This window comes from Chiloscyllium plagiosum, unplaced genomic scaffold (assembly GCF_037043375.1).
Source record: "Chiloscyllium plagiosum isolate Xiang-an unplaced genomic scaffold, Cpla_swu_hap1 HiC_scaffold_43, whole genome shotgun sequence".
Taxonomy (NCBI): Eukaryota; Metazoa; Chordata; class Chondrichthyes; order Orectolobiformes; family Hemiscylliidae; genus Chiloscyllium; species Chiloscyllium plagiosum.
Window position 1 is genome coordinate 14,069,208 of NW_028270181.1, and position 25,425 is coordinate 14,094,632.

Sequence of the window (25,425 nt, forward strand, 5' to 3'; positions counted from 1 at the left end):
GATCGTCTCCGGTGAAGCATTGATGGTATGACCCGCCACTCCGTTTATAGATCTTGGTTTTTTATGGTGGGTGATGTCATTTCCAGTTCTTTTTTTCAAGGGAAGGTAGATGGGGTCTAAATTGATGTGTTTATTGATGGAGTTCTAGTTAGAATGTCAGGCCTGTAGGAACTCTCATGCGTGTCTTTGCTTTGCTTGTTCTATGATGTGTGTGTTGTCCCAGTCAAAGTGGTGTCCTTCTTTGTCTATATGACACTTTGACGGGACAACACACACATCCTCGGGCAAGTCTGAAAATAAGTGTTTGAAAACAAACCCTCTAACTCATCATCAACCTGAGCTGCTACTTCTCAAAAATCAATGACAATCACTGTTTGTTTAATTAATTTTACTAAGACAGAACCCATTTTTGGCTTCTTTATTCGTAGCTTATTTGTTTAATTTGGGTTTTGGCTCTTGTGGTGAAAGTAAGTTACATGTTTCAGAGATTTGCTTTAGTGCACATATACTGGACCTTTCATCCCAACATCATCCAAGAATTTGAAATTACTGAACAGATAATTTCCAAGCTGTATATTATTGCTTAGAAAGCGCATTAACTTTGAGTTTCCAAACATTTTGACTAATCAACATGACCTTTTCAATGCAAAGAAGAAAAATATCATAATTAAAACTATATGCAAACACACTCATGGTCTGGGAGATGGTGTGTGATTACAGAGCTGTTTATTTAAAAACCTGGTGCTCGACTTCATTCGTTTACTGGTTATTTACTGGTATGGACAGATGTTTGATCATTAACATGAAAAGTAATATTAGCTTTCTTTGGACAGATCTTGAATTATACTCTATTTTGCATTTTATATTATGTTAGTGATATTCCTTCCACTGTTTGTGAACATACTTAATTAACTACTGTAACTTAAAATAATGATAAAGCCCACTGGTGTCCATTTAATTGTAAAATCAATACACTGGTTAAATTTATTTCAAAACAGGAGTTAAGTTGCCCAAAAACTCAATTGCATGCTGTCTCCCATTATAAATCACTGAGTCAGCTGATAGCGTGTATCACATGCCATGAACCTGTATTTCCTCATTTATACAACTGAGAGCTCAAGTGAACTCTACCAAAATCTCCTCTAATATACCACGAAAATGTGTGGTTGAAGTTCTGCTGTGATCAGGTAAATTGTGTTAACAATTAAAGCAATTATTTGGAAATAAATTGTACTGAATAGCTTCTGTGATTTAAAATCTATTGATTTTACAGTATTATTAAATATGTTGACCACAATTCTAGCTTTTGAATAATTTAAGTTTCCAGCAAATTTACTTGTCAATAGTATATTTTCCTTTATCTCATTTGAAAGAAGTAAAACAAATAGTGATAGTTTGGTCCTCCTGTCAGGGTTAACTTCTACCACTGAGGCTCTACTGTTAATTTGGGACCTAAGGACAAATTTATTTTCATTGGTCTGACCAGTAAGTTTATTAGGAGAAAGTGAGGACTGCAGATGCTGGAGATCAGAGCTGAAAAATGCGTTGCTGGAAAAGCGCAGCAGGTCAGGCAGCATCAAAGGAGCAGGAGAATCGACGTTTCGGGCATAAGCCCTTCTTCAGGAATGAGGAGGGTGTGCCAAGCAGGCTAAGATAAAAGATAGGGAGGAGGGACTTGGGGGAGGGGCGTTGGGAATGCGATAGGTGGAAGGAGGTTAAGGTGAGGGTGATAGGCCGGAGAGGAGGTGGGGGCGGAGAGGTCGGGAAGAAGATTGCAGGTCAAGAAGGCGGTGCTGAGTGCGAGGGTTGCCATCGCCAGACCATGGCAACACGACGCCTGGAGGAAGAGAGCCTCATCTTCCGCCTAGGAACCCTCCAACCACAAGGGATGAATGCAGATTTCTCCAGCTTCATTCCCCCCCCCCCCCCCCACCTTTTCTCAGTCCCAAACCTCGGACTCAGCACCGCCTTCTTGACCTGTAATCTTCTTCCCGACCTCTCCGTCCCCACCCCTCTCCGGCCTATCACCCTCACCTTAACCTCCTTCTACCTATCGCATTCCCAATGCCCCTCCCCCAAGTCCCTCTTCCCTATCTTTTATCTTAGCCTGCTTGGCACATCCTCCTCCTTCCTGAAGAAGGGCTTATGCCCGAAACGTTGATTTTCCTGCTCCTTTGATGCTGCCTGACCTGCGCTTTTCCAGCAACACATTTTTCGCCAGTAAGTTTATTGCAGATCATTGCCCTCTGAAAATTCATACCTTGAACAATAAGAATGCTCATTGCCATGAATGTAATTGTTATGTAGGATGTAAACTTTTACTAATAATTTATTAAGGTAATACAGCTCTGACAGTATGTTACGATTCAAAGTTGGAGTTTCAAGGTTCTGCAGGACTCAGTTTTTCTTATTCTGACGAGCTTCCTTATTTTTTGAAGTAGATAGTTTATCCATGTTTAATTTAAACTGACTGGATAGTTAGAATTTCATGCCTGCATTTCAGCTGACAAATGTACAAAGTATAAAGACTTGGAGTATTAGATTTACACAGTTAAATTTTCTTACCTATATTAATATTTTTTTACAAATTTTGCTATCAAAATGAAAATGGAGACAAATGTTAAACTGATAAAACTGATTTGCATTTATTAACTGAATGGCATGTTTTTAACCCGAAATATTGACTTCTGCACCTCCTGATGCTACCCAGTTTGCTATGTTCTTCCAGCCTCTTGCTTGTCTACCTTGGATTCCAGCATCTGCAGTTTTTTTTTGTCTCTAACCAAGTTTGTACCAATGCGAAGTCTCTTCCAAGGATGCCCACTTTGAAGAAGTTCTCTGCCTCCCTCAGACAGCAGTCCTGAAGAAGGGTTATACTTGAAACATTGACTTCTCCATTTCCTGATGCTGCCTGGCTTCCTGTGTTCTTCCAGCCTCCTGTGTGTTTAACTTAAGGGCAATGCTTTTGTCACCACTTCAGCACTGGAGGCAGGTGATGATGGGTAGTAATGCCTCTGGACTCATAATGAAGAACACCAGCATAAAGTTCTGAGAGGAGTGGTGTGACACATTAGTAGTGACTCTGCCTCAGGACCAGAATGTCCAGGTTCAAGTTCAGGCTGCCCTAGATGAAATCCAAGAGAACTGCAAATGCTGTAAATCAGAGACAAAAGTAGAAATTGTTGGAAAAGCTCAGCAAGTCTGGCAGCGTTTGGAGAGAAATCATAGTTAACATTTTTATGTCCAGTGACCCTACCTCAGCATGCCCAGAGACATGTTATGACATGTTCAAACATGTTTACTCAAAAATGCATTTGCTGTCTATAATTAGCCTGGCATTTTTGACAATAATAATGATTAAGTTAAATCATTCGAAAGCATTTTAAATTTATATAATTTGTCAGGTTCTTAAAGAAGAAGTAATTTCTAATTTCATGAATATGGACTGGTAACCTTCATGAATTTTGAACGATATCATTTGAAATAGATAATATATCACTTTGTTAAGAAGTTAGGAAAAGAAAGATAGTTCCATTGGGAATTAATTCTTTGCTAAATAAAAATGCAGTACTATCAATAAACAATGAGCAAGGGTGTATAACCGTTTTAATATAGATCAAAATAATTAATTGAGTATTCTAGAAGAATGCTGAAATCAGTTTTTAAGAGATTTGTTCTTGGGATTTTTGTGTCGCTGACTAAGTTCTCACTATCCACCAATTATTTCCCTAATTGTCCTGGAACAGAATGGTGATGAGCTTCCTCCTTGAACCCTGCAGTGCTAGGGTTTAGATTTACCAGCCACTGTGGTGGGATTCGAGTCCATTTTCCCAGTGCGTTAATCTTGGGCTCAGGAATACTACACCAGTGGCATTACCATGATGCTACCCTCTCCCCTGCATCCATTATAAATTTATAAAATACATTAATTTCCATTCAAGCTTTCACATAAGTTAGTTTTATTTAATTGTAATGTTTTGGTTTCAGGTCCACAAAGAAGCTGACCCGACTGCACATTACATTTGAAGGAACAATTGAAGACAATGGGCGTGGCATGCTTCAGGTATAAACAGAACAAAAAATTAAAGAAAGCCATGAAAATTTGGTGATAACCAAAATTGGTTATTGTATTTCTTGATCTAACCAAGGAGATTTGGTAGAGGAGTGGTAAGGATGCTGAATGAATAATCCAGAGCCCCCTAACTAATGCCCTGGGCTTATGGGTTTGAATTCTACCATAGCAGATGGTGAAATTCAAATCAACAAAAAAAATCTGGAATTAAAAGCTGGTCTAAAGGCAACCATGTAACCATTGTTCATTGGTGTAAATACCCAGGTAATTCACTTTAGGGAAGGAAATCTGTCATCCTTACCTGGTCAGCCATACATGTGACTCCAAACTCTCAGCAATATTGATTTTTAACTGTCCTATGAAATTACCTAGCCAAGGCAATCTGGAATAGGCAATAAGTGCTGGCCCATCCAGTGACATTCACAGACCATGAATCATTAAAACACAAAAGATTCTGGTAAAACAAAATAGTTAAAGAATATGCCATTCAATTGTCACTTCAAAGTAATTTAATAAATTTAGAGGATATTTAAAATACATGATTACAATTAGAAAGATTTTGCGATACCATATTATATAAGCATTTTAGTTTGGGCTCAATTTTTCTTGTATTTCAGTAAGTCAAATTATATCCAGGTGTTTTGCATTTTGACATGCTGAAATACTACATTCAAGTGTATGCATGAAGTATCCACGACAACAGATAAAACTCCACAGTTAAGCAACACATTATTAAGACTTTATTAGTATTGCCTGAAACGTTTTTGCATTGATACAGAACTTTGAGGAATAGCTGTCTCAGCTGTCAAGAACCTGGCATGAATACGCATCTTTGTCTCAAATATTTAGCAACTTGTGGTTGTTCGTTTGCTTGCCGAGCTGTGGGTTGTCATGTAGATGTTTCATCACCATGCTAGGTAACATCATCAGTGCGACTTCCGTGAAGTGTTGTTGTTTTACTCTGCTTGATATTTATATGATCTGAAGGTGGGTGTTGTCATTTCTGGTTTTTCTCTGCAGTATATGGGGTCTATTTCTACATGCTTGTTGATGGCATTCCGGGTTGAAAACCAAGCCTGTAGGAATTCCTGTGCATGTCTCTGGTTAGCTTGTCCTGACTATCATCTGCAGTCCTCACCTTCTCCTAGGATGGTTATGTTGTCCCAGTCAAATTGATGGCCCTCCTTGTCTGCATGCATTGAGATGAGGGAGAGTGCTGTTTTGCTGCAAATTGGTGCTCGTGTATCCGGACAGCTAGTTTGTGCCGGTCTGTCCAATGTAATGTTTATGACAATCATTACATGGGATTTTGTATATTACGTTGGTCCTATGTATTGTGGGTATTTCGTCCTTGAGTAGTTGGCATGATGTGGCTATGGGTTGGTGTACTACCATTATTCCCAGTGGTCTTAGGAGTCTGTTTGTCATTTCTGATCTGGAGAGAGTGAGGACTGTAGATGCTGAAGATCAGAGTTGAGAGTAATTTCCTCATTTCTGATATGTTCTTGATATAGGGTAGGGTGACCACTAAATCAGGACATATAGTGTCTTCTTGGCATTGTCTGTTCGATAGGCACCAACAGACGAAGCTGTTGGGGTACCCATTATTTCTGAAGACCTTGTGTAGGTGTTCTTCCTCATTTTTGAGTAGTTCTTGTGTTTTTCAATGTGTTATAGCTTGTTTAAATGGTGTCCTGATACAGCTCTCTTTGTAGCCGTTGGGGTGATTGCTGTTATAAAGGATTTGGTCCTTGTGAGATCCCCGTGTAACGACTGCCATAAACACTGCGTTGAACAGACCAGCAGAAAACTAGCTATGCAGATAAATGAATACCAACTAGCAGCAAAATGGCATGACCAACTCTCCCTCATCTCCGCATACACAGACAAGGAGAGCCATCAATTTGACTGGGATAATGTAACATCTAAGGACAAGCTAACTAGAGAGATGCATGGGAACTCCAAGAGGTCTGGTTTTCAACCTGTAATGCCATCAACAACCCAAAGACAAACCACTGCAAAGAAAAACCAGAAATGATAATATCCACTTTCACAGAACAGATCATATAAATGTCAAGTGGAGTAGAACAACAACACTTCATGGAAGTCATGTTGATGATGTTACCTAGCATAATGATGAAAGATCTCCAGCTCCAACATCCGCATCCACAACCCGAGCGATAAATTTTTACAAAAATGTAGCAATTTTTATGGTGCTGCTCCACTAATAATCATGTACAGGTCTCCTCCACAGTATTTTTGATTGAAGGCATCGAGCAATGCACCTCGAATTTGAAATTGATTAACAATTCCGAGCTTTGGATCCCAAGATGCTTTTTTATAACCCTTTTCTGGTTATTACATGGCAGCAACACAGTGCACTGAGAGACTAATTTTTAAATTGACAGGGTAACCTTTTCCAAGAGCATGTGGGTAGATTATTAGAACAGCCTGAATGCTGTCCAGTTGCCTGTGGCTTGTGGTCAACTTAAAGGTCTACCAGCAAATGCACTAAGTGTGCTGTTTGAGCTACCCTGCAAAGTTATCTGCTGAGGCAAAAATCAAAGGTTGTTGTCAACATGATATCTTTTATTTTTAAAAAGTCATATCATTCCACCACCAAGTGGTTGACATATCAAGGCTTAATGTTTTTATTAGGAGGACGGGTCAGTGCAGAGAGAAATGGAATCGAGGACAATGCTGGTAAAATTACTGTCTAATTCTAGCAAGCAAAGGAGATGTAAACAGTTGGAAAATGCACAGCCATGTGACACTAGTGAGTTCACTAAATTCGCTTAACCATAAAGCCCTACTGGGGAGAATGTACAATCTCAATACTCCTTGGGGACGTGCTTCTTCTAAAACAAATCAAGTAGTTCTCAGGCGAGCAGCTTTTCTACAACATTAAAAAGGATGAGCTTTTAATGGTTATTACCTTAAAAGTCTTTAGAAATTACTTTAATGTTTGGTTATAATTATAGATTCATCATCCTTGAACAGCGGTTATTTCAAAGCACATGCAAATTGGTGAAGGAAATAAATAAGAACAAAATTAAAGATTTGAAATAACTATTTAACCTGTCTGGTTTAATATTGTGATTGAAAATGGAAAATAAGCACTTCTACAGTTGCCGAGGGGGACAATTAGATTAGCATCTGAATAATGCAATGTTTTTTAAGAGTGCATTCTGCATGTTGCAAATTGAAATGAATTACAGGTATGTGAAGATGCTAGTAGTCATTGAAAGAGTCTACTTAAAATCTTAACCCTGAGGCAGCTCCTATCATTTCTCCACTTCATTTTAACATGCTTGAAGGAGCTGCAATGGCAGCTGTCATCTGGCAAGTCGGACACTAGAGCAAAGCTCTGATGGGATCGCAGCCTCATCTCGCTCTTTCATTTCTTTCTCTATTAAATTTGTAAAGAGCTTTTAAAGACTCCGTGGCTTTCAAAATGACAACATAAGAATTGATTTGCAAAAGTTCAGATTTGATCTGAACTTCAGAAGTGTGATTTGGCCAATTAACCCGAACAATTTTAAAATTACAGACTTATTGATTTGGTATTCAATATGAGGAGACATTTCTTTTTGATGTTGTTTATTCAGAATGGTATACTTATGTTCACGACAGTAACAGTGTCGTAGTGCCTTCAGTTTTGATCTTAGTGTGCGATCCTTCCTACCCCCCACAAATTCCCAAGCTTAGTTATGCCACATAGATTTTCAAGCCTGAAAAGACAGAAAAATATGCATCAGGATGCAAAATAAAATGAGCAAAATTCCAGAGCTAATTTCCAGACCATTGAACATAATATCTAATTTCAGACAGATGTAAGGTGATGCATTTTGGAGGATCAAACTCAGGTGCAAATTATACAAAAAATGGCAGAACCCTTCGGAGCATTGACATACAGAGGAATCTGGGTGTACAGAACTTCAATTCCCTAAAATCAACAACACAGGTGGATAAGGTGGTCAACAACGCATACAGCATGCTTGCCTTCCTCAGCTAGGGCATCGAATGTAGAACTTAGCAAGTTATGTTACAGCTGCATAGAACTTTTAATTCGGCCATATTTGTAATTTTGCATGCAGTTCTGGTCGCCACACTACCAGAAGGACATGGATACTTTGGAGAGGGTGCACAGGTTTACCAGGATGTTGCCAGATCTGGAAGGTTTTAGTTATGAGGAGAGCTTGGATAAACTCACCGGAAAGACTGGGCAACCTGACAGGTCTACAAAATTGAGAGGCACAGATGAGGTGGATAGAGGCTTTTTCCTCTGGTACAAAGATCAACTACAAGATGGCCCAGGTTCAAGGGAGAGGGAGAAGGTTTTGTGGGGGGGTGGCGGGGAAGTGTGGGAACGTTTTTCAAAGGGTGGTGGGTGCCTGCAATGCACTGCTAGTGGAGCTGGTAGATGTAGGCACATTAAGGCATATCTTGACAGACACATGAATGGGAGGTGAGCAGTGGTATAGAAACTGCGCATGAGCAAGTCAAAATAGGATCAAAATTGGGGCGTACCTGGTGTACCAAAGGGCCCGTTCCTATGCTGTATTGAATTGCATTATATTATATAATGGTGCAGTTTTTTAAATGCATTTTGAGAAATTGTTTCTCCTGCTTCCCTGAAGGCAATGATGCTTCCTAGCATGTTTGTCATGTAGCCCCTTTTAAAGGTCCTCCAAAAGAATTTGTCATTAACAATGAAAATTGGAAATCTTCCAGAACAGCGAGTTTTGAGAAGATTTGTAGCTCAGGTTGAGGTTCTGGATGTAAGTTTGCTTGCTGATCTTCCAAAACAATGCTGAAGTTCCATTGAGTATCACATTAGAGATATGTGGTGAGCTTGAAGTAAACAAGACAAATAATGTTTTTGTTGGAAGCAAAGTTAAATTCTGCTGTTTATTGATTCACTTCAATCTTGTTCAATATATAATGCTGTTCACAGCAAATGTTTGTGCATAAGAACCTTTTTTAGTACTTATTGTAAAAAACATTTTTAGATGTTTTATTTAATCTATTTTTTTAATCAGTATGTTCAGAGATGTTAATACACATCTCTGGAGCAGGTGGAGCTAGAACGTGTAATCCTCCTGGTCAGTGGTAGAGACACAACAACTGCACCGACAAGGGGCCCTCCAAAATAGTGGGGAGATTTGAATCACAGGTGCACCCTCACATCTATAATAGGAATTCAGAAATAGCAGAGGATGGTTTCAATCCACTGACCTCTGGGTTATGGGCTTCCACTCTGCTACTTAGAGTCATAGAGATGTACAGCATGGAAACAGACTCTTCGGTCCAACCCATCCATGCCGACCAGATATCCCAACCCAATCTAGTCCCACCTGCCAGCACCCGGCCCATATCCCTCCAAACCCTTCCTATTCATATACCCATCTCTGCCATTACGTCTCCAAAACCTAGGAAGGACAAACTAATGGGTCACGGTGACTCCAGAAAATTGTGACTATTTGTGTAGCTGGTTTGTTGCAATAACTAAACTGATGTGTTTCAGGGAAGGGAACCAGTAATTTACCTATTGAATATAAATTGTGCTTAATAGCCTTTTTAAATAGTAATCTGTATATATACGCCTAATTGACGTATGCTGGTTTGAGTAGTTAACATGCAAATAACCAAATTAATTAGTGTTTTAATGTGCATATTACATGAAATGTAGGATTGTGTCTATGAAAGTGGAAATATTCTATGAAACAAGGGTACTTGTCTTGTCTTTTTGCTCAAAGGAATGGGGTAAAATCTATTTTTAATAATTAATATAAATATTAGTAAATATTCTTAAATAAAAATTTTAAAAATTTCTTGACAATTTAACTTAAAGTTCTGCACCTGTCTGACAGTACATGTGAATTCTGCCAGTGAAAATTATTTCATTTTCTGCAAAAATGTATACAGTCTGTTTTGGTATTTTGTTTATGGCATTTTTTTAGATTTTTATGCTATGTGCGTTCAGACTATGAAAAACAAAATGAATACAATTGAGTTGTAGGTTGTGTGAGCAATTAATGATGTTACAAAATATTAAGTATGTTAATTTATGATTGCACTACTTAAAGCAATTAATTTTTATATAGAAATCTTAAGATTCATTGAAAGGGCTACGATAAGGAAGGATTTTAGTAAATTATTTTCAACTATCCATTGGAGTTAGCTGCAGGTTGAGGTAAAGGGATCCAGTAAACTAGAAATTCAACACGGCAGGGCAAAAAGTAAATTAAGTTCAATCAACATTGCAGTGTATATAATTAACACTAATTAACTGTCATTTTGTGCTGATTTGTGTTTCCTACTGTTGGTTAACCTGTACCATTTATTTTTAATTTGTAACAGTTAATCAAATTTTCAGGTAACTGCTTTTCAACTAGACTCTGCTATCTGATGACCAGATAAGTAAAGGCAAGATGATTCTAAGTGGGACCACTTTTGATTAGCCTATGCCATTCCAGTTACCACAAGGGCAGTGTTTCTCCAGGAGAAAGTAAAATTAAATATTGAGCATAGAGAATAAAAATCATGTTGATTGAATTTTGCTATTTTGAACTTAAAACGAAGAATGGAATTTCGTTGCCAATCAGTGTGACACTAGTGTCATTGTGATGATTCCCATGCTTCCTGTTGTTGCATTCACCGCAGCCCAGAAAATGGTTTCACTTTCAAAAGTCCATCTACCAAGCAGCATCTCACAATTAAAAGACTGTTTTTCTAACACTTGTAGTCCACTCTTGGTATGAACTCAGTCAATGTATGCTCAGGTCTATAGGAAATGAGAGATTGCTATAGTGGTCATATAGATCTAGTGAAGGCCTAAACATAAAAGAGCAAGATGCCCATTCAAATGTCATGACTTGGTTTTAATCCCTAAAGTTTAAACAAAAACTGTGCTTTCAGGTTGACTTTGCAAACAAATATGTTGGAGGTGGTGTCACACGTGCTGGCCTTGTGCAGGAAGAAATCCGTTTTTTGATAAACCCTGAACTCATTGTTTCACGGCTATTTACAGAGGCTCTGGATTATAATGAGTGTCTCATTATTACAGGTTTGTTTTCTTTCTTGCTTTTTCTTAACCCAACATTTCGAAGGTTGAAAACTGTATGAGCAACCCTTGATTATCTCTGTAGCATTTGATGAAGTACAGTGGTAAGCTACTGAAAATTCTTGACTTCTGGTTAATTATAATTGAATATAACCCAGATTGTAGAAAACTATTATTGAAAAAGAATCTATGAATGTATTTTACATTGTTTTTTGAGTAAAGTTGTGCACTGTTAAAGATTTAAGGAAATGGATTACTTTCCCAGCTGAGGACATTCTTGAGGACCACTATTAGTTTAGATTTTCTACAGTGTGGAAACAGGCCCTTTGGCCCAACCAGTCCACACCGACCCTCCGAAGACCATGAGACATAGGAGTGGAAAAGTAAGACCATTCGGCCCATCGAGTCCACTCCGCCATTCAATCATGGCTGATGGGCATTTCAACTCCACTTACCCGCATTCTCCCCATAGCCCTTAATTTCTTGTGACATCAAGAATTTATCAATCTCTGCCTTGAAGACATTTAGCGTCCCAGCCTCCACTGCACACCGCGGCAATGAATTCCACAGGCCCACCACTCTCTGGCTGAAGAAATGTCTCCGCATTTCTGTTCTGAATTTACCCCTTCTAATTCTAAAGCTATGTCCACGGGTCCTAGTCTCCTCGCCTAACGGAAACAATTTCCTAGCGTCTACCCTTTCCAAGCCATGTATTATCTTGTAAGTTTCTATTAGATCTCCCCTTAATCTTCTAAACTCCAATGAATACAATCCTAGGATCCTCAGCCATTCCTTATATGTTAAACCTACCATTCCAGGGATCATCCGTGTGAATCTCCGCTGGACACGCTCCAGTGCTAGTATGTCCTTCCTGAGGTGTGGGGACCAAAACTGGACACAGTACTCCAAATGGGGCCTAACCAGAGCTTTATAAAGTCTCAGTAGCACAACGGTGCTTTTATATTCCAACCCTCTTGAGATAAATGACATTACTTTTGCTTTCTTAATCACAGACTCAACTTGCATGTTTATCTTTAGAGAATCCTCGACTAGCACTCCCAGATCACTTTGTACTTTGGCTTTATGAATTTTCTCACCGTTTAGAAAGTAGTCCATGCTTGTATTCTTTTTTCCAAAGTGCAAGACCTCACATTTGCTCACATTGAATTCTATCAGCCATTTCCTGGACCACTCTCCCAAACTGTCTAGATCCTTCTGCAGCCTCCCCACTTCCTCAGTACTACCTGCCTGTCCACCTAACTTTGTATCATCGGCAAACTTTGCTAGAATGCCCCAGTCCCTTCATCCAGATCATTAATATATAACGTGAACAGCTGCGGCCCCAACACTGAACCCTGCGGGACACCGCTTGTCATCGGCTGCCATTCCGAAAAAGAACCTTTTATCCCAACTCTCTGCCTTCTGTCAGACAACCAATCCTCAATCCATACCAGTAGCTCACCTCGAACACCATGGGCCCTCGCCTTACTCAGCAGCCTCCCGTATGGCACCTTATCAAAGGCCTTTTGGAAGTCTCGATAGACCACATCCACTGGGTTTCCCTGGTCTAACCTACTTGTCACCTTTTCAAAGAATTCCAACAGGTTGTCAGGCACGACCTCCCCTTACTAAATCCATGTTGATTTGTTCTAATCCGACCCTGCTCTTCCAAGAATTTAGAAACCTCATCCTTAACGATGGATTCTAGAAATTTACCAACAACTGAGGTTAGGCTAATTGGCCTATAATTTTCCATCTTTTGTCTTGATCCTTTCTTGAACAAGGGGGTTACAACAGCGATCTTCCAATCATCCGGGACTTTCCCTGACTCCAGTGACTTTTGAAAGATCTCAACCAATGCCTCTGCTATTTTCTCAGCCACCTCCCTCAGAACTCTAGGATGTAGCCCATCGGCGCCAGGAGATTTATCAATTTTAAGATCTTTTAGCTTTTCTAGCACTTTCTCTTTTGTAATGGCAACCATACTCAACTCAGCCCCCTGACTCCCTTTAATTGTTGGGATATTACTCATGTCTTCCACTGTGAAGACTGAAGCAAAGTACTTATTAAGTTCTTCAACTATTTCCTTATATCCCATCACTAGGCTTCCAGCATCAGTTTGAAGTGGCCCAATGTCTACTTTTGCCTGTCATTTGTTTCTTATGTATTGAAAGAAACTTTTACTATCATTTCTAATATTACTGGCTAGCCTACCTTCATATTTGATCCTCTCCTTCCTTATTTCTCTCTTTGTTATCCTCTGTTTGTTTTTGTAGCCTTCCCAATCTTCTGATTTCCCAGTGCTCTTGGCCACTTTATAGGATCTCTCTTTTTCTTTAATACATTTCCTGATTTCCTTTGTCAGCCACGGCTGTCTAATCCCTCCCCGGATAATCTTTCTTTTCTTGGGGATGAACCTCTGTACTGTGTCCTCAATTATACCCACAAACTCCTGCCATTTTTGTTCTACTGTCTTCCCCGCTAGGCTCTGCTTCCAGTCTATTTTCGTCAGTTCCTCTCTCATGCCCTCATAATTACCTTTATTTAACTGTAACACCATTACATCCGATTTTGTCTTCTCTCTTTCAAACTGCAGACTGAACTCTACCATATTATGATCGCTGCTTCCTAAGTGTTCCCTTACTTTAAGATCTTTTATAAAGTCTGGTTCATTACATAGCACTCGTTCCAGAATAGCCTGCTCCCTTGTGGGCTCCGTGACAAGCTGTTCCAAAAGCCATCCTGTAAGCATTCCAAGAATTCCCTTTCTTTGGATCCACTGGCAACATTATTTACCCAGTCCACCTGCATACTGAAGTCTCCCATGATCTCCGTGACCTTGCCTTTCTGACATGCCTTCTCTATTTCCCGGTACATGTTGCGCCCCTGGTCCTGACCACTGTTAGGAGGTCTGTACATAACTCCCATTATGGTTTTTTTGCCTTTGTGGTTCCTCAATTGCACCCACACAGACTCCACATCATTCAACGCTATGTCATTCAGTGCCATAGATTTAATTTTGTTCTTAACTAACAAGGCAACCCCGCCCCTCTGCCCGCCTCCCTGTCTTTTCGATAAGTTGAAAATCCTTGGATGTTTAACTGCCAGTCCTGATCCCCCTGCAACCATGTCTCCGTGATGCCTACCACATCATAATCATTCACGATGATCTGTGCCATTAGTTCATCTGCTTTGTTATGAATGCTATGAGCATTCAGGTAAAGTGCCTTAATGCTAACTTTCTTATCATTAGAGATATTGGAAGTCATAAGATGTCCTAAGTTATCCTTCCTTTTTGCTGCATTCCCAATCTGCCTCAAGTTTAAATCCGCCTGCACACATGCTATCGTGCTGCTTTTCATTCCATTTAACTCCATACTCCCTGTCGCTTTCACTTTCTCTTCCCCCCAACTCAGAAGTTTAAATTCCTAATGACCACCCTATTTATCCTCTTCGCTAGAAGATTGGTACCTGATCGGTTCAGGTGGAGATTGTCCCAGCAGTATAGATCCCCTTGGTTCCAAAACTAATGCCAATGCCCCATGAAGTGGAATCCCTCTTTCCCACACCAATCCCTTAGCCACGTGTTTACTTCCCTAATTTTCTTATCCCTATGCCAATTGGCACGTAATCCGGAGATTATGACCCTTGAGGACCTGTACTTCAATTTCCTTCCTCGTGCTTGATAATCTCCAAACAGGTCCTCCACCCTAGCTTTGCCTATGTTGTTAGTCCCAACATGGACCACAACAACTGGATCCTCCCCCTCCCGCTCCAATATCCTTTCAAGCTGGTCGGAGATGTCCCGCACCCTGTCACCGGGCAGGCAACACACCGTGCGAGACTCCCGATCTGGCTTGCAAAGGGTACTATCTGTCCCCCTAATTATAGAATCCCCTATAACAACTACTTGTCTTTTTTTCTCCCCCCTTTTGAATGGCCTTCTGCACCATGGTACCGTGGTCAGCTGGCTCATCCTGTCCAGAGTCCTTTTCCTCATTCGTACAGTAAGAGTTACCCACCTAGACCCATTTCCCTCTGACTAATGCATCTAACACTGTGGGCAATTTAGCATGGCCAATTCACCTGACCTGCACATCTTCGAATTGTGGGAGGAAACCAGAGCACCCAGAGGAAACCCACACAGACATGGGGAGAATGTGCAAACTTAATACTAACATTTTTGAAAATTGCATTTTCTATTACATATTACTTACTGCATTATGTTTTTTTTTAACTCTTACATTTCTGTGGTGTTCAAGAGTCTTTGCTATGTGTTTACAAGTGGTTTTCTGATTAATGTTTATCTATAAGTTGTATATATTTTAGAAAAATATGTTAATAGATTCACTTGTGTATTTATTTGACTTTTTTTTGATTTACATTTGTGTTCAAATTGTTAGGCATCTAATGGGCTGCCAACTGACAACCTGCTTTCTAATAGACACTACCTCTCCGCCACAACTTGGAGAAGATGTAAAATAATAGGAATGAAATGACTCCACGTTAGCATACCTGTCATAAAGATTGGAAGTTGTCATAAATCCAGAAGTTTAAAAAATAATCCGCACTGAGAAAATGTCAGTTCTTGAAAAAAATCCCAATTATTTTCACAAGACATGAATGCCAGGAAAAGCATTACATAACTGAGTGCACATCCTTAAAATCCAAAGCAGCTTCTTAGAAAACCAAAAAGAGGTATTTTGGCACATTAGTTGGTTTCAATAAGAGGCCATTTCTTTCCCCACCGAATTACTCTCCAGTCTTTTATCTGTGTAAGCAGGTAATGAGTTGATTTTTGTGAATAAATCACTGCAACATTGGCTGACAAGATAGGTACCTAAAGCTAATTTGTTATGGGTTATTCCTTGGGGCTTCAAAACTGGCTGTTACTTTCAATGCTAAGTGAAGCAATGTATCTGAGGTTGATGCTATAATCAGTCACCGTTAAGTGACCAGTTTTTCCTCTGTAAGCTTGTTTTCATACAGCTTCTAGTAGTCAGCTATATTCTGGTGATTAGAGAATCTTATTTGGTACTTAATCTGATTAATTCAAACATGACTCCAATTAGATGTTGGAATTTGTAGAAACTGAATAGGGTGATAAGCATCAGTACGGTACCTGTTGTATACCTAAAACAATGCATTTCAATGAATGAAACACTTAAAACTGTGATAACATGATAACATGCTCTGTGGATAAGCATTAAAAACAAGAAATGTCAATCCCAACAAAGCAGATACTCCTAAAATACTATTTGGCAAGTTGCAGGTTTTATTAAAAATTAATGAAGGCAGTTCCAATTGGATGACATATCAGCCAATTCATAACTTTCTTGCATTTTTATCTATAATATTTTTGTTATCTCAAAGGTTATGCAGCATATCCATTGTAAATTTAAGTAAATATATCAGATGGTTTTATCAAATTATTCAAAAAGAATAATCTCTCCAGCTAGATACAGAGTAACCAATGCCAGAGGGAAGTAGATCACTTGTAACCCATCTGCTCATTGAGATTGTTAATTTGTACTATGAATTAACTAAAAGCTTGGTTTACAATCATTGCAAAATATTGGCTGCCTGCCAGGTGGAGGGCAAGTGTTGATTTTCAGAGTTCGTGCTCACAGTTACTTAATATAGACAGGCAATGATTCGTAAATAATTTAATGATAGCTTATTGGTTTGCGAAGAAGCAACAGTTTAGTATGATACATTATTTAATTAGATAAAGAAAGTATACAACCCTGACAATTGAGGATTGTTCAATGATACCAGAAGACGAGTAAGGCTGCTGGTGTGGAACGTTTCGGTCTCATTAAAATGGTGAAGGTGGCATCTTGCTATGTGGCCAAGATGGCCCAGTTATCCAGTTTTTGGATAACTGGGGTTCTTTCTGGGGACGGTGGGACCTCTATAAACAGGACGGTCTACACCTGAACCTGAGGGGAACCAGTATCCTTGGGGGGAGGTTTGCTAGTGCTCTTGGGGGGGGTTTAAACTAACTCGGCAGGGGCATGGGAACCCAGATTGTAGCTTCAGGGTGCAGGGCCTGGAGTGTAGGGAGGTGAGGAACATGGCATCAATTTCCAAGGAGGGTGCCTGTAAACAGGGAAGTGGCTTGAAGTGTGTATACTTCAATGCAAGAAGTATACGAAATAAGGTAGGTGAACTTGCAGCGTTGGTTGGTACCTGGGACTTCGATGTTGTGGCTATTACGGAGACATGGCTAGAACAGGGACAGGATTGGCTGTTGCAGGTTCCGGGATTTAAATGTTTTAGTAGGTTTAGAGGTGGGGGTAAAAGAGGGGGAGGTGTGGCATTGCTTGTCAAAGATAGTATTACAGCGGTGGAAAGGACGATGGATGAGGACTTGCCATCTGAGGTAGTTTGGGCTGAGGTTAGGAATAGGAAAGGTGAGGTCACCCTGTTAGGAGTCTTTTACAGGCCTCCTAATAGTCCTAGAATCATTGAAGAAAGGATTGGGAAGGTGATTCAGGAGATGAGTGACAGTAATAGGGTGGTTGTTATGGGGGACTTTAACTTTCCTGATATTGATTGGGAAAGCTATAGCTCAAGTTCGTTAGATGGGTCAGTGTTTGTTCAATGTGTGCAGGAGAGTTTCCTGACACAATATGTAGACAGGCCAACAAGAGGTGAGGCCATACTGGATTTGGTTCTGGGTAACGAACCAGGCCAGGTGTTAGAATTAGAGGTAGGTGAGCACTTTGGGGATAGTGACCATAATTCGGTGATTTTTACACTCGTGATGGAGAGGGATAAGTGTGTACTACAGGGCAAGAATTATAGCTGGGGTAAGGGAAATTATGATGCGGTGAGGCATGACTTAGGATGTGTGGCTTGGAAAAGTAGACTCCAAGGCAAGAGTGTAAATGATATGTGGAACTTGTTCAAGGGGCAACTATTGAGTGTCCTTGATAATTATGTACCTGTCAGGCAGGTAGGAAAGGGTCGTGCGAGGGAGCCGTGGTTTAATAAGGAATTGGAATCCCTTGTTAAATGGAAGAGGGCGGCCTATCTCAAGATGAGACGTGAAGGTTCAATTGGGGCGATTGAGAGTTATAGGGTAGCCAGGAAGGACCTGAAGAGAGAGCTAAAAGCAGCAAGGAGGGGACATGAAAGGTCCTTAGTAGATAGGATTAGGGAAAACCCTAAGGCTTTCTATAGGTATGTTAGGAATAAAAGAATGACTAGGGTAGGAATAGGTCCAGTCAAGGATAGTAGGGGGAAGTTGCATGTGGAGGCGGAAGAGATTGGGGAGACACTGAATGAATACTTTTCTTCAGTATTCACTCAGGAACAGGGCATTGTTGTCGATGAGAATACTGAGGCACAAATAAGTAGAATGGATGGCTTTGAGGTATGTAGAGAAGAGGTGTTGGAAATCCTGGAAAAGGTGAAAATAGATAAGTCCCCTGGGCCTGATGGCATTTATCCTAGGATTCTCTGGGAAGCAAGGGAGGAGATTGCAGAGCCATTGGCCTTGATTTTTATGTCCTCTTTGTCTACAGGAGTAGTCCCAGAAGACTGGAGGATAGCAAATGTGGTTCCCTTGTTCAAAAAGGGGAGTAGGGATAGCCCTAGTAACTATAGGCCGGTGAGTCTCACTTCTGTTGTGGGCAAAGTCTTAGAGAGAATTGTAAGGGATAGGATTTATGCACATCTAGATAGGAATAATGTGATCAAGGATAGTCAGCATGGTTTTGTGAAGGGCAAGTCGTGCCTCACAAACCTTATTGAATTCTTTGAAAAGGTGACGAAGGAGGTTGATGAGGGGAAAGCGGTAGATGTGGTATATATGGATTTTAGTAAGGCGTTTGATAAGGTTCCCCATGGTAGGCTACTGCAGAAAATACGGAGATATGGCATTGAGGGTGAGTTGGAGGTTTGGATTAGGAATTGGCTGGATGGAAGAAGACAGAGGGTAGTAGTTGATGGCAAAGTTTCTTCATGGAGTGCCGTCACTAGCGGTGTTCCGCAAGGATCTGTTTTGGGACCATTGCTGTTTGTCATTTTTATAAATGACCTGGAAGAGGGGTTAGAAGGTTGGGTGAGCAAGTTTGCGGATGACACGAAAGTCGGAGGAGTTGTTGACAGTGAGGAAGCATGTGGCAGGTTACAGCAGGATATAGAGAAGCTGCAGAGCTGGGCAGAAAGGTGGCAGATGGAATTCAATGTAGCTAAGTGCGAGGTGATTCACTTTGGGAAGAATAACAAAAAGATGGGGTACTGGGCTAATGGTCGGATACTTGGTAGTGTGGATGAGCAGAGGGATCTTGGTGTCCATGTACACAGATCTCTGAAAGTTGCCACCCAGGTAAATAGTGCGGTGAGGAAGGCATATGGCGTACTGGCTTTTATTGGTAGAGGAATTGAGTTCCGGAGTCCTGAGGTCATGATGCAGTTGTATAAGACTCTGGTACGGCCGCATCTGGAATATTGTGTGCAGTTTTGGTCGCCATACTATAGGAAGGATGTGGAGGCATTGGAACGGGTGCAGAGGAGGTTTACCAGGATGTTGCCTGGTATGGAAGGAAAATCGTATGAGGAAAGACTGAGGCACTTGGGGCTGTTTTCACTAGAGAAAAGAAGGTTTAGGGGTGACTTGATTGAGGTGTACAAGATGATTAGGGGGTTAGATAGGGTCGACAGTATGAACCTTTTCCCGCGTATTGAGTCGGGTATTACAAGGGGGCATAGCTTTAAATTAAGGGGGGGTAGATATAGGACTGATGTTAGGGGTAGGTTCTTCACTCAGCGAGTCGTTAGTTCATGGAATGCCCTGCCAGTAACAGTGGTGGACTCTCCCTCTTTATGGGCATTTAAGAGGGCATTGGATAGGTATATGGAGGATAGTGGGTTAGTGTAGTTTAGGTGGGCTTGGATCGGCGCAACATCGAGGGCCCAAGGGCCTGTACTGCGCTGTATTCTTCTATGTTCTATGTTCTATGTTAGGTAACTCTTCCCTCAGTCTTCCTCCTCTCTTTCTGTTCCATCTTCCTTTTGCTTGGTGGGGACTGCCTGATGAGAACTGCTGCCTACAAGGTCTGCTTGACAAGAACTTTCCTCTGCCGCAAGGACTTATTATCATATGTATAGGTATTTTTGATGTGTCAGTCAGCTATCTGAACCTTTTTTGGCCAATGGCAATGGGACAGCTGCTCATGAGTCAAGTGATCGTTGTCCCCTTGTCCACCCTCATCTGAAGATTAGTTTACCATTCTTTCAAATTCTTTTTATTAGCCTGTGGTTTTCAGTATATTTGGTGCCAGTTCGATTGTTGATGCTAGTTCAAAGAGCATCGTGACCTCCATGTTTCGTGCAATCCTTCCCTTGTTTTAAAGTGTTGAATTTTGGAAGGTTAGGTAATGTTGTAATAGCTATTAAATGAAATTCATGCTACACAGTAAATACTAGGAAAGTTCAGTTTTAAGGGACCCCAAAATTCAATTGCAAATGGGAGTAAAGGTGGCTGCTGAGACTTGCAGTCAGTCAGTTTCAACAGTGATATGTTGTAAAGCACCTTCTCAGTATGTCTCTACCATTCATTGCTGGTTAAAACAGATCAACATCTGACTGTAAAGCTTACCTTCCTTTGGATTTTTTTTTGTCTTGAGTATATATTATTATAAATGTCAGTTATATTCAGGGATATTGGAGTATGCATCCCCATTCCTCGTTGCTGTAAATAAATAATTATTATCGTAGATTGAATTTAAACAGACCAGAATTTTCTGAAAAGATATTAATTCCTCAATGAAATTTGATTAATTAAAATTAAGTTGTGGGAAAATATTGCTAAGTTGTTGAGAATGCTTTCTATATATGCTATATCAAGGAGCAAATCTTCTAAATTATTCAGTAGATTCAACTTTAGGAAAAAGTTATGGACTCCATTAGAATTCTGCCAAACACTTAGTGTGTGTTTTCAAGGTGGAGTTGTAACTTGGTAGTTCTTGTGAAATTACTGTATGAAATACTGTAAAATCTTAATTCTATTTATTATGCAGGTGAATATTTGAAGGACAAAATCCGTCAACATCTCAGAACATGTTCAATCTTCTGCATTAAAATGTTACAAAACTTCGTTTAATTCACACACAAGTGTGTGATAAAGTTATCTTTCCCTGATATATCACAACAGTACTTGCCTGTTAGAGTAAATATTCTTTGAATTTATAGCACTAATTGGTTCAATAATTTTAGATGATAAGATTTGGCTTGTCGTTACTCTGTATAAGAGCAAATGCTGGGTCCTCTAATTTTTGTCATTTACATAAATGATTTGAATGCGAGCATAAGAGGTACAGTTAGCAAGTTTGCAGATGACACCAAAATTGGAGATGTAGTGGACAGCGAAGAGGGTTACCTCAGATTACAAAAGGATCTTGACCAGATGGGCCACTGGGCTGAGAAGCGGCAGATGGAGTTTAATTCAGATAAATGCGAGGTGCTGCATTTTGGGAAAGCAAATCTTAGCAGGACTTATACACTTAATGGTAAAGTCCTAGGGAGTGTTGCTGAACAAAGAGACCTTGGAGTGCAGGTTCATAGCTCCTTGAAAGCGGAGTCGCACGTAGATGGGATAGCGAAGAAGGGGTTTGGTATGCTTTACTTTATTGGTACAGGCGTTGGGAGGTCATGTTGCGGCTGTACAGGACATTGGTTAGGCCACTGATAGAATATTGCATGCAATTCTGGTCTCCTTCCTATCGGAAAGATGTTGTGAAACTTGAAAGGGTTCAGAAAAGATTTACAAGGATGTTGCCAGGGTTGGAGGATCTGAGCTACAGGGAAACGCTGAACAGGCCGGGGCTGTTTTCCCTGGAGCTTTTGAGGTTTACAAAATTATGAGGGGCATGGATAGGATAAATAGACAAAGTATTTTCCCTGCGGTCGGGGAGTCCAGAACTAGAGGGCATAGGTTTAGGGTGAGAGGGGAAAGATATAAAAGAGACCTAAGGGGCAGCGTTTTCACACAGAGAGTGGTACGTGTATGGAATGAGCTGGCAGAGGAAGTGGTGGAGGCTGGTACAATTGCAACATTTAAGAGGCATTTGGATGGGTATATAAATAGAAAGGGTTTGGAGGGATATGGGCCGGATGCTAGCAGATGGGACTAGATTGGGTTGGGATATCTGGTCGGTATGGACGGGTTGGACCGAAGGGTCTGTTTCCATGCTATACATCTCTATGACTCTATGATAGCTCGAGCTATCTGTACAAGCAGGATGTCTCCTATGGGGAAACAAGGGTCAACATTTTACCACAGCCAAGGAAGTGTGTTAAACACAAAAGATCACTGTAGCACTATTAGAATGAGAGTGATAGGGAAAAATTATTTTTGTGGTCAGGACTAAAGTCTGAAATTGCTGAGAAGGCAGAAAATGCACAGCTCTTGCAAGAGTTCACAAGCTACCTCCATTAACACCATTGCCTTCATGGGAATAGCTAGATTTTCTGCCATGACCTTTCTATCTGCAAGGACTCCAGTCCATTTTCCCAATTCCTTTGCCTACATCACATCTGTTTGGATGATGTCACCTTCCAAAACAGCACTGCTGTTATGGCTTGCTTCTTCCTGTGGTTGACAGGGCCCTCAACTGTATTTGACCCACTACCTATGCTTCCATCCTTGCCCCTTCCCATCATTCTCAACAACATGATCGGGTTTCCCTTGTCCTCACTTTTCATCCCACCAATCTCCGCATTCAAAGGATCATTCTCTACCATATCAGACAACTCCAGCAGAATGCCACCACCAAATACATCTTCCCCTCACTACCCAGTCTGTGTTTTGCAGGGATCGTTCCCTCATAGACACCCTAGACCGTTCCACAACCACCAACGCCACCCCTCCTTTCCACAGCACTTTGCCATGTAACCACAGAAGGAGCAACACCTACCTCTTCCCTCCTCCCTGCTCACCATCCAAGAGCCTAAACAGTCGTTGCTGGTAAAGCTGCATTTCATCTGTACCTCCTCCAATCTTGTGTATTGTATTTGCTGCACCCAATGTGGCTACTTTACATTGGAGAATCCAGATGCAGATTGGGCGACCACTTTGTGGAACACCTGCAATCCGTGCGCATGCAGGATCCCGACCTTAACCATAGCTGGTCATTTTAATACAGCATCCTGCCGAGGTGCCCACATTTCTATTCTCAGCACGCTGCAGTGTTCCAGTGAGTCACAGCGCAAACTGGAGGAACAACATCTCATCTTCAGACTTCTAGACTTAATATTGAGTTCAACACCTTTAAATTGTGAACGAACTCCCTTTTCTTACCTTTCTTTTAGCTTATAATCATCTATCTTCCCCCCCCCCCCCCGCACTCCCCCCGCCATTCCAGCTGCTGTTGTTTCACGTTTGGTATGGGACACATCATCATTCTGCCATTCTCACATTCCGATCACTTAATCTGAAATATCAACATCTTTTCTCCATCAGCATCCCACACCTACTACCCTCCCAGACTATGGGTCGTTCTGCTTTTACACAACAGTTGTATTCCTCTGCATCCTTACGCTATAGAAAATCACACTGTAGAAGGTCGCTAATTGAAAATCACTATACCCATTCAGTAGAAAGTGTGTGTTATAAAAACAATATCCAATCATATTCGTCAATCATATTGTAGCCAATTCGCACTGACAAAATGCATGTTATAGCTGAACGATCTGTATGGCATAAATGCTGCCCCTCCACACTTCAGCTCTGATGAAGAGTCATCTGGACTCAAAACAATAGCTTACTCTCTCTTCATAGATGTTGTCTGACCCACTGTGATCTTCAGCATTTGTTGTTTTCAGTATTGATTCCAGCATCTGCAGTAATTTGTTCCCATCTCCAAAATAAAGCCCTTGCTGTTTAACACTTCAGGCTTCTGGTCCCTCTATGCTTATGAGTGATGTTGCCAATTAGCAACATTAAAACTGCCTACACCTAACTGCATACATAAACAACAGTTGCTTAGCAACTGGAAGGTTTTCTGTATTAAATTTGCACAAAAAAATTTATGCTACCACTGTCCAAAGAAATTGGGTGCATACAACAACGAACGCTTAAAAGGACACTGAAGAGCTTTAATTTAAATATTTTGCTCAAAATGAAGACTCTGGCAGTTATTGTATTTTACTTAGAGCAGTGTTGATTAATCATTTTATTATTAAATCTATTTACTTTTGTTCTGCTAACATTAAGCACCATCGGTTTTTAATTAAATGTATTTTGATCATTAGGTTTTAAGTTAGTAATTTTTCCTTTAATTGTTGTTAGCACGTTTCAATCAAGCAGAATGTTGTTTATTACAATGCAGATAATTTTGAAAACCTATTTTAAAATAAAATCAAGTTATATAGCCAACTGCAGTCTTAATAATTGACGGAAAAAGAAAAAGTAATTAGAAACATAACAGCGGAAGCTATTATTTCTTGCTGCATTTTAGAAAGGAGAAATGTTAAATGTGTTAATTGCATCAGCCCTTTGTGCACTATTAAAGATCCATCTATTGCTATATAGCAATTCCACATCTACACACCTTTCGCTGGTAATATTTTATGAACTATTGGGGGGGTGGTGGGAGGTGTTTTTTTTGTTTCAGAAAGATTTAGCTGTGTGCTTTCTGTGATTTCTCATCAATGTTCAGAGTCTGAATGTTACATGCAAATAGTAAAATCGTTTTTTTTGGTTACATCAGCCATTTTTGTCAAATAATCGTTGTCGCCCATCAAGCTTTCAAGTTCTATTTTGTTTATATTTGTTTCTATTATTCAATTCAATGTACAACTTAAAGTTGAGTTTTTAACAGAAAATATCTTAAAGCGATCAGGGAATAGCCTTGGTCTAAACCTGAGCAAAAGGGCTGAATATAGGAGATGAGATCATAGTGACTGCCTTTGACATCAAACCAGTATTTGTCCGCATGTAGCATCAAGGAGCCCTTGTAGAATTGAAGTCAAGTGGGTTTCCTCCCACAGTCCAAAGATGTGCAGGTCAGGTGATTTGGCCATGTTAAATTGCCCATAGTGTTAGGTGCATCATTCAGAGGGGAGTGGGTCTGGGTAGGTTACCCTTCGGAGGCTCGGTGTGGACTTGTTGGGCCAAAGGGCCTGTTTCCACACTGTAGGGAATCTATTCTAATCTAATCTAATCAGTTGGAATAGCGGAGAACCCTCAACTGGCTGGAGTCATACTTCAAACAAAGAAATATGTTGTGGTTATTGAGTTTAATCATCTCAGCCCAAGCTATTAACTACAGGAGAT

The 25,425-nt window shown here is 40.4% G+C and overlaps 1 protein-coding gene across 2 annotated transcripts in view; it reads left to right on the forward strand.

The window, feature by feature from the left end:
- The window catches only part of parga (poly (ADP-ribose) glycohydrolase a), a 204,259-nt gene that overhangs the window by 119,020 nt on the left and 59,814 nt on the right, over nt 1-25,425 (forward strand). For both annotated transcript variants that reach the window (XM_043679037.2, XM_087982399.1), the window contains exons 12-13: nt 3,988-4,063; nt 10,994-11,141. In XM_043679037.2, the coding sequence (XP_043534972.2) occupies nt 3,988-4,063; nt 10,994-11,141 (224 nt within the window). The remainder of the gene's footprint in view (nt 1-3,987; nt 4,064-10,993; nt 11,142-25,425) is intronic.